We start from the raw sequence: 17,022 nt of genomic DNA, 5'->3' as shown, positions 1-17,022 counted from the left end.
AGTGGAAGCTAAATAAGGACAAGTGAGAAAGGAAAGAAACATTTGAAAAAGAGGGGTGAGAAGATGCTCATGTGAAGCATAAGTACCAGCACAGACCAGATGGGATGAAACGTCTGTTTCTGAAGTGTAATTTATTTCTAGCTTAATCGTTCAAATAGAAAATTCTCCAATTCCCATACCCAATCAAAACAGGAATTTAATAACTGCACAAATATACACATCACAACTGCACAGATTATCATACCAACACATTTGATGAAAATAAGTTTATTGACTGGAATCATCCGTGTCAAGTTTAAAGCTGAGTACATTTCAAGAGGGCGGGTCAGTCAACATTACTTTGAAAATATATACTTCATACACCTGGGGGGGGGGGGAAACATTATCATCAGACCAGAACATTCATATCAAAACACACACAGTCCCAAATTGCTGGGTCTTTTGGATATTTTCTGCATTCCCACTTTCGTAAAATGGTATATTCTAGTTGATGGTTTGAGGATAATTCAATAATCCTGATTTAAAAAAATGCAGGTAAAGATTCATTAATAATATAACAAAGGTAGGTTACACCATCGGTATCCAAACTATTGTCTAAAGGCTCTCGCAATTTGATCCATGAGCCTAATCATCCTGTTGTGCAATATCCAGATAAGTGAATTTGTACCTCCACCTAACATTTCTTTCTTACAGATTGTCCTGTATAAAGTTTGGGGATCAAGTGGTTTATTAAGTGTTGGTGGATTACTGCTGGATAAATTCCACGAATAGTTAATGACCACAGCTTGCAAAACAGTTAAGTCATGAGATTTGATTCACGTTTCTTATTCACTCCATCTGGACAGCAAATAGCAAGTTAAGTTTCTTCTGCCATTTCCGAATCTTCTTGTAAAATATGTACCATCTTCTCTTCCAATTTCTTTGGTCTCTCTGTTGAAAGAAAATACAAGACTCTCAAATTATCAAAACAAATTAGACTCATTCCCAAATCACTTCTCAACCCCGAAGTTTTTAACTACAAGACAGCAAACATTTGATTTGTCAGATTTGTAGGTATTCTTTATATGCCATGAATATCTAAGCAGTCCCAGCCTATTACCTGCATGAGGAGCTTTGATGAGATGGATGTTTTGCTTGACCTCTTTGATGTCTGCTTTTGTCTCTAACTCCTTGCTTTTTTTCAACCTTGGACAGAAAGCAGAATATTCATTATATTAGCAGCAAAGCAGCATCTGTCTCCAGTGTATAAAAGGTGATCACAGGAGACTGCGCAAGCACAGCTGAGCCAACCCCAGATGCAGTTGGCCATGACAGGATCTGTACCACTGATATGAACACACAATAGCACGATGTGATGGGTACTGATGTCTGGACATGCGAATGTGCAGAACGGGAAATGTGCGTCCCCACTTGCGCTTGCATGTACACAGCAGCTAACAAAGAAGCGAAGAATGAGATGCGTTCTGAGCTGCGATCCAAGGCCAAGAATTGTAAGCTATCAGATGCATGTTGTGATCCTTCACCTCGATTATACTCAATGCCACTCTAACTTCCCTCCACCATTCTCCTGGGTAAAGAATTCCAAAGCCAAACAACTCTCCAAGAGTAAAGAGTTCTCCATCTTAAATAGAGACCCCTTAATTTTAAAATGTGCCCTTAGTTCTAGATTTGCTGACAAGGGGAAGGACAGTCCACCATTCACCCTGTCAGACCCCATCACAATCCTACATGCTTCAGTAAGATCACCTCTGGTTCTTTTATATTCCAATGAGTATATATTGATTTGTCCAACCAGTGACAACTGCTTCACCTCTGGAATCTGCCTGCTGAGCCTTTTCTAAACTGCTAAGAGAAAGTGAGGACAGCAGATGCTGGAGAGTCAGAGTCGAAAAGGGGGGCACTGGAAAAGCACAAGTCAAGCAGCATCCGAGGAGCAGGAGAGTCGATGTTTCGGGCATAAGCCCTTCATCAGGAATGTGGAAGGGGAAGGGGATGAGAGATAAAGATTAGATTAGATACCCTACATTGTGGAAACAGGCCCTTCGGCCCAACAAGTCCACACCGACCCTCCGAAGAGTAACCCACCCAGACCCATTGTCCTCTGATTAACTGACCTAACACTATGGGGCAATTTAGCATGGCTAATTCACCTGAACTGCACATCTTTGGACTGTGGGAGGAAACCGAAGCACCCAGAGGAAACCCACGCAGACAAGGGAGAATGTGCAAACTTCACACAGAGTCACCTGAGGCTGGAATCGAATCTGGTACCCTGGTGCTGTGAGGCAGCAGTGCTAACCACTGTGCCGCCCCAAAATGGAGGGTGGGGCTGGGGTTTGGGAAGGTAGGTGGGAAGGCAATAAGTGGAAGTAGTTGGGGGGGGGGGTAAAGTGTGATAGATTTTTTTTGGGGGGGGGGGGTGTAGAGTGGATGGATGGGATTGCCAATCCAAGTTTATGCCTACTTAAGTTAGAACAAAGCTAAACACAGTGCCTTGGTGCATTCTCTCATTCTGTGTACTGTTGTAGTAAGATAACCCCTATATTATCCTTCAAAATAAAAAACAACTTTCCATTTGCCTTTCCAATTATTTGTTGTACATCCATACTAACGTTTTTGTGATCAGGACACCACAATTTCCTCTCTATTACAAAATTGCCTAACATTAGATGTGATTCTGCAATTGGACAATATCTGTTGGATAATCCTGTATATACGAGGAATTACACTGACAACTAATTGTCAGTCAGGATCAGTGTGGTGCACTTGCATGGACTGAAAGCTACACAGGGCCCTGTTCTTTGCAGACAGAAAGAACATATCCACACACTGCACCTGTTTAACTGACAAAACAGGTGACTGTTGCAAGCTGGTTCAAATCTCAGGGCAATACCCTGACCAGAATAAAAGACACCAGCTTTAAAGGCTAACAAAGCCTGCCTGTTAACTGTCAATCAGCACAGATGGGTGCATTTGCTACCCATCAACAGTCCACTTGTTAATTAATCATCACTCTTGTACAGTATACATACATGTTGGTTTCCCCCTTGAATTTGTATTCTTGTGAAAGCCTTGATGACTGCAAAACCAAAAGCTGTGACCAAATGTGTCCTTTTTCTCAGCAATATTCTCTATATCCCTTAACTGACTGATAAATTTAGAAATCAGATTTTGGATCTTGCACTGAAATTGATCAAGAATACAAAAATATTCAACTCTGGCTTACTTACTCTAATTATACTGGCAGATATTTGCCATATTTTAGTTTATTTTGATTTAATCAAATGTTTGTAAATTCTCAATTTTGTCCCCATTTGATCAGGAAATCAGTTCCAAATGTTCCCATTTAGCTGAAGCCACACAACATCTCTAAGGTGTTGACACAGATTGTGCACAAGGCAATCTACTTTCAACTACCATAACTAGGTTCCATAATAGCACCTTCATCATAGTTATAGACTCAATCTCCACCTTGGCACATAATCTATCTGAGAACCTATGTAAATTTCTCAGGGATTACCATTTTCTGAATAAGGGGATAAATGGAGAATGCATTTATCAATTGTATGTAATAGATTTTATAGTATGACTGCGAGGACAAAGATCTCCGAAAGTCTTGGCCAACATTCATCCCTCAACTGACACCAAAGAGATTAACTAAAAGCAAAGAGAGCTGGAGAAAGTAAGCAGGTCTGAAAGCATCTCCAGAGAAACGAGGACTTACGTTTTGAGTCCAGTATGACTCTTCTCTGAAACCAGATTAGCTGGGCAGATTTTTCATTGCTGTTTGTGGAATTTTGCTGATTGCAAATTCAGTGCCACATTTGCCTAAATAATCTTGACTGTACTTTCAAAACAATGAACTGGCTATGGAAACCTTTGAAGTATGATCAATCATCAGCAGAGACACAAGGGCTTCCAAGGCCTCTTTCTTAGACGTATCATCCATCCATAAAATGTGAAACGAATGCAATTTCTTGCTTGGCAATCACCAGGAATATAATGGCACAGAAAACTGGTTACGGTCAGGAAATATTGACAAATTTGATTAAATTGTAAATAAACATGTTATTCTTTAAACATCTTTTTAAACTCTTAACACACTCACCTGTTCATAATAAATCTTGTTTGACGCTTCTGTTTGATTTCCTCAACTCTTTTCATCGCCACAACTGTTGAACATAATTTATCATTAACATAAAGCAAATAAACTGCTCCCAAGTGTCCCAATAGCAGCCCTTCAGTTAGGTCAGAAATGAAACAGAGAAATTTGCAAAAGAAATCAATTAAACCAGGCAGAAAGCATTTCCATGAACCCAATCAAAATGGTTATAAGAATCACAGAATCCCTAGTGCAGAGAGAGGCCATTCGGCCCATCGAGTCTGTACCAATCCTCAAAGAGTATCCCACCCAAACTCATTACCCACATTGACCGCAGCTAATCTGGGTTCAATTCCCACCTCAGGCAACTGACTGTGTGGAGTTTGCACGTTCTCCCTGTGTCTGCGTGGGTTTCCTCCGGGTGCTCCGGTTTCCTCCCACAGTCCAAAGATGTGCAGGTCAGGTGAATTGGCCATGTTAAATTGTCCATAGTGTTAGGTAAAAGGGGGTAAATGTAGGGGTATGGGTGGGTTGCGCTTCGGCGGGTCGGTGTGGACTTGTTGGGCCGAAGGGCCTGTTTCCACACTGTAATGTAATCTAAAAAATCTAATCTAATCCAACTAGCCTACTAAACCCTGCCAAACCACAACAACGCGACGGTCGGAGGAGGAGCGTCTTATCTTCTGACTGGGAACCCTCCAACCACAGGGGATGAACTTGGACTTCACCAGTTTCTTCATCCCCCCTCCCCCCACCTTGTCTCAGCCGAATCCCTCCAGCCCGGCACCGCCTTCCTGACCTGCAGTCTTCTTCTTGACCTCTCCGCCTCCATCCTACTCCGACCTATCACCCTCACCTTGACCTCTTTCCACCTATCACATTTCCAATGCACCTCCTCCAAGTCCCTCCTCCCTACCTTTTATCTTCTCCTGCTGAACACTCTCTGCTCATTCCTGAAGAAGGGCCTGTGCCCGAAACGTCGAATCTCCTGTTCCCTGGATGCTGCCTGACCTGCTGTGCTGTTCCAGCAATAAAGTTTCAACTTTGATCTCCAGCATCTGCAGACCTCACTTTCTCCTACTAAACCCTGGACACTAAATTGCCCCACAGTGTATCATTTAGCATTGCCAAACCACCTAATCTATACATCTTCAGACTGTGGGAGGAAACCGAAGCACGCAGCAGAAACCTTTGCTGATCTGAGGAGAATGTACAAATTCCACACTGATAGTCACCCAACGTTGGAATCAAACCCAGTTCCCCTGGCACTGTGAGACCGTACCGCTAATCACCAAATCACTGTGCCTCCCTAATATACGAAACCCAGCGATTTCCTCACACAATGCAAAGAGAATCTCCATTTTTCATATTTCAAATACAAATCTCTAACTCTGTTGATGATCTATTTTTGTTGTTTTAGCATTCTGTTCATTGCCACTACCAATATCACTTGCCTTTTTCAAGGGGGAATTACACAAACCAGCCACTTCCCATGGGTTTAATACATTTATTAATGAAAGCCTATTTCATGTAACAGTGGCTCATCAACATTGAATCATAGTTTTTAAAAAATGATATTTTAGTTAATAATGCACTGAATACAGCAAATCACAATGGGCTTCAGCAAAGTATCACAATTAAAAATTGCCTAAAAACGTCAATGCTTATTCTTTGCCACAAAGATAAAACCTTTTTAAAATTATGACTACTTGTGTAGTTAGTTTCTTTGCTTACACATGAAATACTAAGCTAACTGAAATTATGTAGGTCACACACCTACCTTTACACTACTGTACTTTAATCACCTCTGGATCGAGGAGAAAGTGAGGTCTGCAGATGCTGGAGATCAGAGCTGAAAATGTGTTGCTGGAAAAGCGCAGCAGGTCAGGCAGCATCCAGGGAACAGGAGAATCGACGTTTCGGGCATAAGCCCTTCCTCAGGAATCTTGTGAGGAAGGGCTTATGCTTGAAACGTCAATTCTCCTGTTCCTTGGATGCTGCCTGACCTGCTGCACTTTTCCAGCAACACATTTTCAGCTCACCTCTGGATCGATAATTTTTGTTAGATGTTGTCGCTGTGTGATTAACATCCTTAACACCGACCAGCACCCCCAGCCCTGCTCCTCACTTCATACATATGCAGAAACATTTTATAAACCACGAGAAGCACTAATCCTCTAGCTTAAGATTGTCACTGATGCAAAGATATGTGAAATGTCAGATAGCTCCACCGCTGCAATATTGATTTAATTAAAAGATTTGCTTCAGACTGCCCCAACACATACTGCATATCAGTTTGTTACTGCCCCTTATTCACAAAGATTACTCTAGTGTCAAAATGGAAACTCCATATTAAACAGGTTGAACAACTCATCAGATCCATCAAAATCATTGCTGTGACCCACAGATTCCCAATATATTCCAAACACAAGATCTACTTACCTGACTTAGACCACAATTCTCGCTGGTACTTGACTGGTACATTTCTACGTTTTTCAAATTCAAATGAGTTATCCTATAAAAAAAACATTAAATGTCAAGATCAACAAGTACAAAGGAACAGGAAGTAAAGGTAGATAGATTTTGAGAGAAACTGCTTCATACGCACCACAGTCAATTCTTTGCCAGCAGATTTCCGGAAGGCCTTTGTCCACCTGACCTTTCTTGGGTTACGCTTCTTCTTAAAATTCTTATGACACTTTGATCTGCAGAATCTGAAAATCTGCAAGAACAAGAAATTTTAACTCTTGACAAGTGCAATGTTGCCCACAGAAAGCCACGACAAAGTGAATTCCATTTGGAACATCAGTGATGCTATAGACTCAGGAACCCACAACCTGACACTTATTCAGTAGTCAAAGTGAGCAATGTAAGTGATGCAGTGTGACAAGTAACTATATAATGGAAACATCCCAGTGAGATATCACTAGCAGAATGGTGATGCAAAACAGAAATGCTCAATTCACATAGCAAATGTTGCTGATAAATGTATAATAATTGGGCAGTTACTTCACTTCTCCATCCTAAATCATAAAATGAGGGCAAGTGGAAAATCAAACCAGAAACAGCAATTAATCTCAAACTAGTAACAAGAACTCGAATGAAATAAAGAACTGGACAGACTAAGTAGAAAAACATCAAATCGAGCACCTACTTTAGCAGTTCGGCAAGCCAAGATCTCAACTGCCCTCAAGAGAAATACTTGGGATATGCCAAGTTGACAGCAACTAATTAATTAAACCATATTCATATTTCAAACAAAACAATGTTCACGTAATAATTGAATGACATGCTCCCTCGATTTATAATAATCCCAAAATGTCAAAACTGTACACGGTAGCAGAGGGCAGATTTCACACAACACCATCGAAAAGCAAAATACTGTGGATGCGGGAAATCTGAACCATGGGTTAAACAGAGTTAATGTTATGGGTTGGGCGATTTTTCAGTAAAGCTGTACTGTCAAATAAACTGAAAATTGAACAGCTTTCCTTCACAGGCCTCAGCTTTTCCAACATTTCACTCAAAACAACGTTGAATGAATAAAAGATTAATCCCTTCAACATTGCAATAATCTGTACATTTGAATTTTCAGAAGGCATCTTATAAGATGCCATACATTAGGCTGTTTAATAACAGTCCATGTTGTTGGAATAGTATATTAGTATAGATAGAGCATTTGCTAAGTAATAGAAAAGAATTGATATAAGGGGGATGTTTTCAGGATACCAACCTAGTGGAATAGCACAGGAATCAGTGCTACAGCCATGATTATTTATGACATATTTTAATTACGCGGACGGGGAGCGTGAATCAGCAATAGTCAAGTTTGAGGATGATACACAAATTGGTGGGAAGACAAGTGGTGAAGATGACACAAAGAGTCTGCAGAGGGATACAGACAGGTTAAACAAGGGCACACAAACATGGCCATCAGAATATAATGTGGGAAAATGGGAGTTTATGCACTACGGATGGAAGAATAAAAGAGTTGACTACGATTTAAATGGAGAAAGACTTCAGAAAGCTACAACAGAGTGATTTAGGAGTCCTCAACCAAGTATCAGAAAAAGTTAACATCCAGGCTAGTAGGGAATGTAACCGATACACTGGCCTTTATTTGAAAGAGAATGAAGTATAAAAGTAGGGAGGTTTTGCGAAAACAACACGGTGGCTCAGTGGTTAGCAGTGCTGTCTCACAGCGCCTGGGACCCAGGTGCAATTCCAGCCTCTCACCGTCTGTGTGGAGTTTGCACATTCTCCCCATGTCTTAGTGGGTTTCCTCCCACAGTCGAAAGATGTGCAGATTAGGTGGATTCGCCATGCTAAATTGCCCATTGTGTTCAGGGATGTGTAGGTTAGGAGCATTAGTCAGGGTAAATGTAGAGTAATAGGATCGGGGAATGGGTCTGGGTGGGTTATTTTTCAGAGAGTCAGTTTGGACTTGTTGAGCTGAAGGGGCTGTTTCCACAATGTAGGGATTCTATGAACACAAGACACTATTCGGCCCACAGACAGAACACTGTCAACAGTCTTATCTAAAGAAAGATATACTGGTATTGAAAGCATTCTAGAGAAGGTTCATAAGGCTGATATCAGGAATGAAATTACTGCCTTATGAGAAGAGGTTGAGTAGGTTAGCCCTATACTCATTGGAATTTAGAAGAATGACCATCAACATTACTGAAACTTTGAAAGATTCTCAGGAGACATTTAAGGAAGATGCAGGAAGGTTGCTCGTGGGAGTCGAGAACAAGAGGATAATCTTGGAATAAGGGGTCACACATTTGAGACAAAGATGAGGAGGAATTTATTCTCTCAGAGGGTACTGAACAATGGATGTCTTTACCTGAGACAGCTGTCAAGGCTGGATCATTAAGTATATTCAATCTCAGAGTCAGATGTGCAGCAGACCCTTCCGTCCAACACATCCATGCCAACCAGATATCCCAATCCAATCTAGTCCCATTTGCCAGCACTTGGCCCATATTCCTCTAGACCCTTTCTATTCATATACCCATCCAGATGCCTTTTAAATGTTGGAATTGTACCAGCCAGGGAATTATGGACCAGTGAGCCTGACGTCAGTGGTGAGGAAGTTATTGGATGGAATCCTGAGGGACAGGATGTTTATATATTTGTCAATGACTGATTAGCGATAGTCAACATAGCTTTGTGCATGGGAAATCATGTCTCACAAACTTGACTTGACTTTCTTTGAAGCAGCAGCAAAGAGGAATGATGAGGGCAGAGTGGTAGATGTGATCTATATGGACTTCAGTAAGGCGTTCAAAAAGTTTCCCATGGGAGACTGGTTAGCAAAGTGAGATCTCATGGAATACAGGGAGAACTAGCCATTTGGATACAGAACTAGCTCAAAGGCAGAAGACAGAGGGTGGTGGTGGAGGGTTGTTTTTCAGACTGGAGGCCTGTGACCAGTGGAGTGCCACAAGGATCGGTGCTGGGTCCACTACTTTTCATCATTTATATCAATGATTTGGATGTGAGCATAAGAGGTATAGTTAGTAAGGTTGCAGATGGCATCAAAATTGGAGGTGTAGTGGACAGTGAAGAAGGTTACCTCATGTTACAACGGGATCTTGATCACATGGGCCAATGGGCTGAGAAGTGGAAGATGGAGTTTAATTCAGATAAATGTGAGGTGCTGCATTTTGGGAAAGCAAATCATAAGAGGACTTGTACACTTAATGGTAAGGTCCTAGGGTGTGTTGCTGAACAAAGAGACCTTGGAGTGCAGGTTCATAGTTCCTTGAACGTAGAGTCGCAGGTAAATAGGATAGTGAAGAAGGCGTTTGGTATGCTTTTGTTTATCGGTCAGGGGATTGAGTACAGAGGTTAGGAGGTTATGTTGTGGCTATATAGGATATTGGTTAGGCCACTGGTGGAATATTGCGTGCAATTCTGGTATCCTTCCTATCGGAAAGATGTTGTGAAACTTGAAAGGGTTCAGAAAAGGAGGTTGCCTTTACAAGGATGTTGCCAGGGTTAGAGGATTTGAGATATAGGAGAGGTTGAATAGGCTGGGGCTGTTTTCCCTGGAGTGTCGGAGGCTGAGGGGTAACCTTACAGAGGTTTATAAAATCATGGGGGGCATGGATAGGGTAAATAGACAAAGTCTTTTCCCTGGGGTGATGGAGTCCAGAACTAGAGGGCATAAGTTTAGGGTGAGAGTGGAAAGATATAAAAGAGACTTAAGGGGCAAATGTTTCATGCAGAGGGTGATACGTCTATGGAATGAGCTGCCAGAGGAAGTGGTGGAGGCTAGTATAATTGCAACATGTAAAAGGCATCTGGATGGGTATATGAATAGGAAGGGTTTGGAGGGATATGGGCCAGGTGCTGGCAGGTGGGACTAGATTGGGTTGGGATATCTGGTCAGCTTGGACGAGCAGGACCAAAGGATCTGTTTCTGTGCTGTACATCTCTATGACTTCCTCTGGCAGCTCATTCCATACACACACCAGCCCCTGTATGAAAAAGTTGCCCCTTAGGTTTCTTTTACATCTTTCCCATCTCACCCTAAACCTATGCCCTCTAGTTCTGGACTCCTCCACCCAAGGGAAAAGACCTTGCCTATTTACCCTATCCATGCCCCTCATGATTTTATAAACCTACATAATGCCACCCTGCAGCCTCTGACGCTCCAGGGAAAACAGCCCCAGCCTAATCAGCCTCTCCCTATAGCTTAAACCCTGGCAACATCCTTGTAAATCTTCTTTATGAACCTTTTCAAATTTCATAACATCCTTCCTACAGGAGAGAAACCAGTATTGCACACAATATTCCAAAAGTGGCCTAACCAATGTCCTGAATAGCTGTAACATGACCTCCAACTCCTCTACTCAACACAATCTGAGACAGATTTTTAATCGACAAAGGAATCAAGCGTTATGGGGAAAATTGGCATGAGGATTACCAGCTCAGCCATGATCTCATTGAATGGTGAGTAGGCCCCTTGGGCTGAATAGTCTACTTCTGACCTTAATCTGAACACATTGTAGTGCTGTAGATTGCATCACACACAGAGCAAGGACCTAAATTACAACATGATATACATTCAGGTCAAAATTCAGGAATTCCCTCCCTATCAGCATTATGGGTCCAACTGCACGAAATGTACAGCAACAGATCAAGAAGGCAACTCACCACTATCTTCTCAAGGGCAAGTAAAAATTGACAATAAATGATGGCCCAGCCAGTGACGTGCATATCCTATGAGTACACAAAAACTGGTTCCATGACACACTGAACCAGTGCATTCCAGAACATAACCACACAAAATGTATTCATGCAAATACAATGAAATGCAAGTTAAAATTCTAACTGTACACCATCAAGTTACATTAAGTGTCAGCCAGAGTTCAGTTGGTAGCACTGTCATAGAACTGTACAGCACAGAAACAGATCCTTTCATCCAACTCATTCATGCTGACCAGATATGATGAACCAATCTAGTCCCATTTGCCAGTAGATGGCCCATGGCCCGTGTCCCCCTAAATCCTTCCTACTCTGCTTGGGAGGATTTAAACTAGTTGGGGGGGGGGGGGGGGGGGGGGGGTGCACACGGTGGTGAGAGAATTGGTGGGACCCAGAGAGATGGTGCAGAAAAAGATGCAATCTGAGACTAGTACAGTTGAGAACAAAGGCAAGTCACAACCAGGGCAGGCAGGGACAAAGCAGAGAACAAGGTCGGACTGATAAATTCAACTGCATTTATTTCAATGCAAGGGGCCTAACAGGGAAGGCAGATAAACTCAGGGCATGGTTAGGAACATGGGACTGGGATATCACAGCAATTACAGAAACATGGCTCAAGGATGGACAGGACTGGCAGTTTAAAATTCCAGGAAAGAAATGCTACAGGAAGGACAGAAAGGGAGGCAAGAGAGGAGGGCAGGGGGGTGGCATTTTTGATAAGGGATAGCCTTACAGCTGTGCTGAGGGAGGATATTCCCAGAAATACATCTAGGGAAGCTATTTGGGTGGAACTGAGAAATGAGAAAGGAATGATCACCTTATTGGGATTGTATTAGTCAGAGGGAAATTGAGAAACAGATTTGTAAGATCTCAGTTATCTATAAGAATAATAGGGTGGTTATGGCAGGGAATTTTAACTTTCCAAACATAGACTGGGACTGCCATAGTGTTAAGGGTTTAGATGGAGAGGTATTTGTTAATTGTGTACAAGAAAATTTTCTGATTCAGAATGTGGATGTACCTACGAGAGAAGGTGCAAAACTTGACCTACTCTTGGGAAATAAGGCAGGGCAGGGACTGAGGTGTCAGTGGGGGAGCACTTTGGGGTCAGCGATCATAATTCTATTAGATTTAAAACAGTGATGGAAAAGGATAGACCAGATCTAAAAGTTGAAGGTCTAAATTGGAGAAAGGCCAATTTTGACGGTATTAGGCAAGAACTTTCAAAAGCTGATTTGGGGCAGATGTTGACAGGTAAAGGGACGGCTGGAAAATGGGAAGCCTTCAGAAATGAGATAACGAGAATCCAGAGAAAGTATATTCCTGTCAGGGTTTGGTTAAGAAAAAGAAGAAAGCTCCTATCAGGTATAGACAAGATAGATTGGTTGAATCCTTAGAAGAGTATAAAGACAGTAGGAGTATACTTGAGAGAAATCAGGAGGGCAAAAAGGGGACATGAGATAGCTTTGGGAAATAGAGTTAAGGAGAATCCAAATGATTTTTACAAATACATTAAGGACAAAAAGGTAACTAGGGAGAGAATAGGGCACCTCAAAGATCAACAAGGTGGTCTATTTGTGGAGCAGCAGGAGATGGGGGAGATACTAAATAACTATTTTGCATTAGTATTTACTGTGGAAAAGGACACGGAAGATATAGAATTAGGGAAATTGATGGTGACATCTTGAAAAATGTCCAGATTACAAAGGAGGAAGTGCTGGATGTCTTGAAACGCATAAAAGTGGATAAATCCCCAGGACCTGATCAGGTGTACCCAAGAACTCTGTGGGAAGCTAGGGAAGTGATTGCTGGGTCTCTTGCTGAGATATTTGTACCATCGATAGTCACAGGTGAGGTGCCGGATAACTGGAGGTTGGAAAACGTGGTGCCACTGTTTAAGAAAGGTGGTAAGGACAAGCCAGGGAACTACAGACCAGCCTGATGTCAGTGATGGGCAAGTTGTTGAAGGAACTCCTGAGGGACAGGATGTACATGTATTTGGAAAGGCAGGGGCTGATTAGGGACAGTCAACATGGCTTTGTACATGGGAAATCATGTCTCACAAACTTGACTGAGTTTTTTGAAGAAGTAACAAAGAGGATTGATGAGGGCAGAGCGGTAGATGTGATCTATATGGACTTCAGTAAGACGGTCGAAAAGGTTCCCCATGGGAGACTGGTTAGCAAGGTTAGATCTCATGGAATACAGGGAGAACTAGCCATTTGGATACAGAACTGGCTCAAAGGTAGAAGACAGAGGCTGGTGTTGGAGGGTTGTTTTTCTGACTGGAGGCCTGTAACCAGTGGAGTGCCACAAGGATCAGTGCTGGGTCCACTTCTTTTCATCATTTATATAAATGACTGGGATGTGAGCAGAAGAGGTATAGTTAGTAAGTTTGCAGTTGACACCAAAATTGGAGGTGTAGTGGATAGCGAAGAAGGTTACCTCAGATTACAATGGGATCTTGATCAGATGGGCCAATGGGTTGAGAAGTGGCAGATGAAGTTTAATTTAGATAAATGTGAGGTGCTGCATTTTGGGAAAGCAAATCTTAGCAGGTCTTATACACTTAATGGCAAGGTTCGAGGGAGTGTTGCTGAACAAAGAGACTTTGGAGTGCAGGTTCATAGCTCCTTCAAAGTACAGTCGCAGGTAGATAGGATAGTGAAGGCGGTGTTTGGTATGCTTTCCTTTATTGGTCAGGGTATTGAGTACAGGAGTTGAGAGGTCATATTGCGGCTGTACAGGACATTAGTTAGGCCACCTTTGGAATATTGCATGCAATTCTGGTCTCCTTCTTATCGGAAGGACGTTGTGAAACTTGAAAGGGTTCAGAAAAGATTCACAAGGATGTTGCCAGGGTTGGAGGATTTAAGCTATAGGGAGAGATTGAATAGGCTAGGGCTGTTTTCCCTGGAGCGGCAGAGGCTGAGGAGTGACCTTATAGAGGTTTATAAAATCATAAGGAGCATGGATAGGATAAATAAACAAAGTCTTTTCCCTGCGGTGGGGGAGTGCAGAACTGGAGGGCATAGGCTTAAGGTAAGAGGGGAAAGATATAAAAGAGACCTGAGGGACAACTTTTTCATGCAGAGAGTAGTACATGTATGGAATTAGCTGCCAGAGGAAGTGGTGGAGGACCGAAGGGTCTGTTTCCATGCTGTACATCTTTATGACTCTACAACTCGTGCCCATACAGATGCCTTTTAAATTGTGCTAGCCTCCACCACTTCTTCTGGCAGCTCATTCCATACAAACACCACAACCTTTAAGTTTTTTTTTAAATCTATCCCCTCTCACCTTAAACCTTTGCCCTCTAGTTTTGGTCTCCTCTACCTAGGGAAAAACACCTTGTCTAGTAACTCTATATATGCTGAGTATATAGCCCTCCTGATTTTATAAACCCCTAAGGTCACCCCTCAGCCTCCAAAGCTCCAGGGAAAATAGCCCCAGCCGTATTCTGCCTGTCCCTGTAGCTTCTTGAAACCAACACCTCCTAGCTCACAAATCTGACTTTAAACACCTAAGCACAAAACTGCAGATTCAAACTTCAGTCTGAGTTGTAACTTTCAAATCTGACATTAAACTCGTCACCTCTTTCATGCGGACGAAAAAGATCCAACAATTCTGAAGGTGAGTAGTGGAATTATCTCTGGTATTACCCGAGTGACACAAGCAAATTAAATGGATCATTCTCAACTTTCTGCGTGGGGGCTCTTGTTGGTCTGACAGTGGCAATAACTACAACCTCAAACTGGTAGCTCACTGACTTGTGATTCCTTTCGATAGACCGTGTGAAAGGCGCTATATAAATGCAAGTGCGTGTTGCCCACAACATGTCGCCGAGCAAAGGCGCAGCGTGCCCCCGCCAAGTTCTGATCACTATACCGTCTTCTCCCGGATCTTTCCCCGGCAGGTCCCAGCCTCTCTTTGCCGATGATGATGCCGGGCTGTCCAGGCCGACAGCTACGGCGAGGCGCCCGAGGCCTGGGCCCGGGCTCTCCGACTGTCCCCACCCCAACACCCGCCCATCCCCGCCTCACCTTACAGTCATTGCGGACGAACATCATGCCGTGACCCGGATACACCGGCGCCGAGCAAAAGTAACACTTTTCGATGCGCATTTTCGCCCCGGCTTGTAGGTGACCGCGCGGTTCCCCGACACCGGCCTCCCGCTGCCCTCACTCGCAGCAAAATGGCCGAACAGTACCGGGAGGACCGCGGCACAGCGCCTCCTACAGTCCCGGAGGACAGCAGCACGGTGCCCCTGTGTCCGGGAGGACCGCGGCACAGCGCCCCCTACAGTCCCGGAGGACAGCAGCACGGTGCCCCCGTGTCCGGGAGGACCGCGGCACAGCGCCCCCTACAGTCCCGGAGGACAGCAGCACGGTGCCCCCGTGTCCGGGAGGACCGCGGCACAGCGCCCCCTACAGTCCCGGAGGACAGCAGCACGGTGCCCCCGTGTCCGGGAGGACCGCGGCACAGCGCCCCCTACAGTCCCGGAGGACAGCAGCATGGTGCCCCCGTGTCCGGGAGGACCGCGGCATAGCGCCTCTACAGTCCCGGAGGACAGCAGCACGGTGCCCCCGTGTCCGGGAGGACCGCGGCACAGCGCCCCCTACAGTCCCGGAGGACAGCAGCACGGTGCCCCTGTGTCCGGGAGGACCGTGGCACAGCGCCCCCTACAGTGCCGGAGGACAGCAGCACGGTGCCCCCGTGTCCGGGAGGACCGCGGCACAGCGCCCTCTACAGTCCCGGAGGACAGCAGCATGGTGCCCCCGTGTCCGGGAGGACCGCGACACAGCGCCCTCTACAGTCCCGGAGGACAGCAGCACGGTGCCCCCGTGTCCGGGAGGACCGCGGCACAGCGTCCTCTACAGTCCCGGAGGACAGCAGCACGGTGCCCCCGTGTCCGGGAGGACCGCGGCACAGCGCCCCCTACAGTGCCGGAGGACAGCAGCACGGTGCCCCTGTGTCCGGGAGGTCCGCGGCACAGCGCCCTCTACAGTCCCGGAGGACAGCAGCACATCGCCGGAGTGTCGGGAAAACCGCCGGACAGCACCCTCTACAGTCCCAGAGGATGGCAGCATAGCGTCTTTATGTTCAGGATTGATTGTATGCTTTTCAATGTATAATTTCAGTTACATCACACTGTAAATTTTTGCTATAAATTCTGTGTTAGGAATGAGCCCTCCACTATCAACTGATGACAGAGTGACACTCTGAAAGCTAGTATGCTTCCAATTAAACCTGTTGGACTATAACCTGGTGTGCGATTTTTAACTTTGTACACCCCAGTCCAACACCGGCATCTCCAAATTATGTTCGGGAGGACCACAGGACAGCACTCCCACCAGTTCCAGAGGACAGCAGCATAGCACCCCTGTGTCCAGGAGAACCGTGGGACAGTGCCCTCTACAGTCCTGGAGAACAGCAGCACAGCGCCCCCGTTGTCCAGGAGGACCGCAGGACAGCACCCATACAGTCCCGGAGAACAGCAGCACATCACCCCTGTGTCCAGGAGGACCATGGGACAGCATCCTCTATAGACCCGGAGGACAGCATCACAGCGCTCCAGTTGTCTGGGAGCACTGCAGTCCTGGAGCACCGCCGGCCAATGTCCCCTTCCGTCCCAGAGAACCTAGAGTCCTGGAGAAGCTTGGGACAGTGCCCCCTACAGTCCCAAAGGACCGCATCCCCTC

At 44.7% G+C, this 17,022-nt stretch overlaps 1 protein-coding gene across 1 annotated transcript; it reads right to left on the bottom strand.

Moving 5' to 3' along the window:
- Positions 1 to 251: 251 nt before the first annotated feature.
- Positions 252 to 15,520, bottom strand: rsl24d1 (ribosomal L24 domain containing 1). The gene is made up of 6 exons (XM_043677509.2): positions 15,364 to 15,520; positions 6,711 to 6,824; positions 6,545 to 6,617; positions 4,109 to 4,172; positions 1,100 to 1,185; positions 252 to 930 (listed from the first exon to the last, which is right to left on the bottom strand). Exons 1-6 carry the CDS (start codon positions 15,442 to 15,444, stop codon positions 857 to 859), a joined length of 492 nt encoding a protein of 163 aa, XP_043533444.1. The 5' UTR covers positions 15,445 to 15,520; the 3' UTR covers positions 252 to 856.
- Between the last annotated feature and the right edge of the window lie 1,502 nt (positions 15,521 to 17,022).

This window comes from Chiloscyllium plagiosum, unplaced genomic scaffold, assembly GCF_037043375.1.
Source record: "Chiloscyllium plagiosum isolate Xiang-an unplaced genomic scaffold, Cpla_swu_hap1 HiC_scaffold_39, whole genome shotgun sequence".
Classification (NCBI taxonomy): Eukaryota; Metazoa; Chordata; class Chondrichthyes; order Orectolobiformes; family Hemiscylliidae; genus Chiloscyllium; species Chiloscyllium plagiosum.
This window is presented reverse-complemented; position numbering and strand designations above follow the sequence as displayed.

Bases quoted from the DNA above. Each gene is read 5' to 3' on its own strand.
- rsl24d1 (XM_043677509.2), bottom strand. From the start codon at position 15,444: ATGCGCATCGAAAAGTGTTACTTTTGCTCGGCGCCGGTGTATCCGGGT. The intron at 6,825-15,363 runs GTGAGGCGGGGA...TTGTTCTTGCAG, and splicing joins TCGTCCGCAATGACTGTAAG to ATTTTCAGATTCTGCAGATC. The intron at 4,173-6,544 runs GTAAGTAGATCT...TATGTTCAACAG, and splicing joins AGAATTGTGGTCTAAGTCAG to TTGTGGCGATGAAAAGAGTT.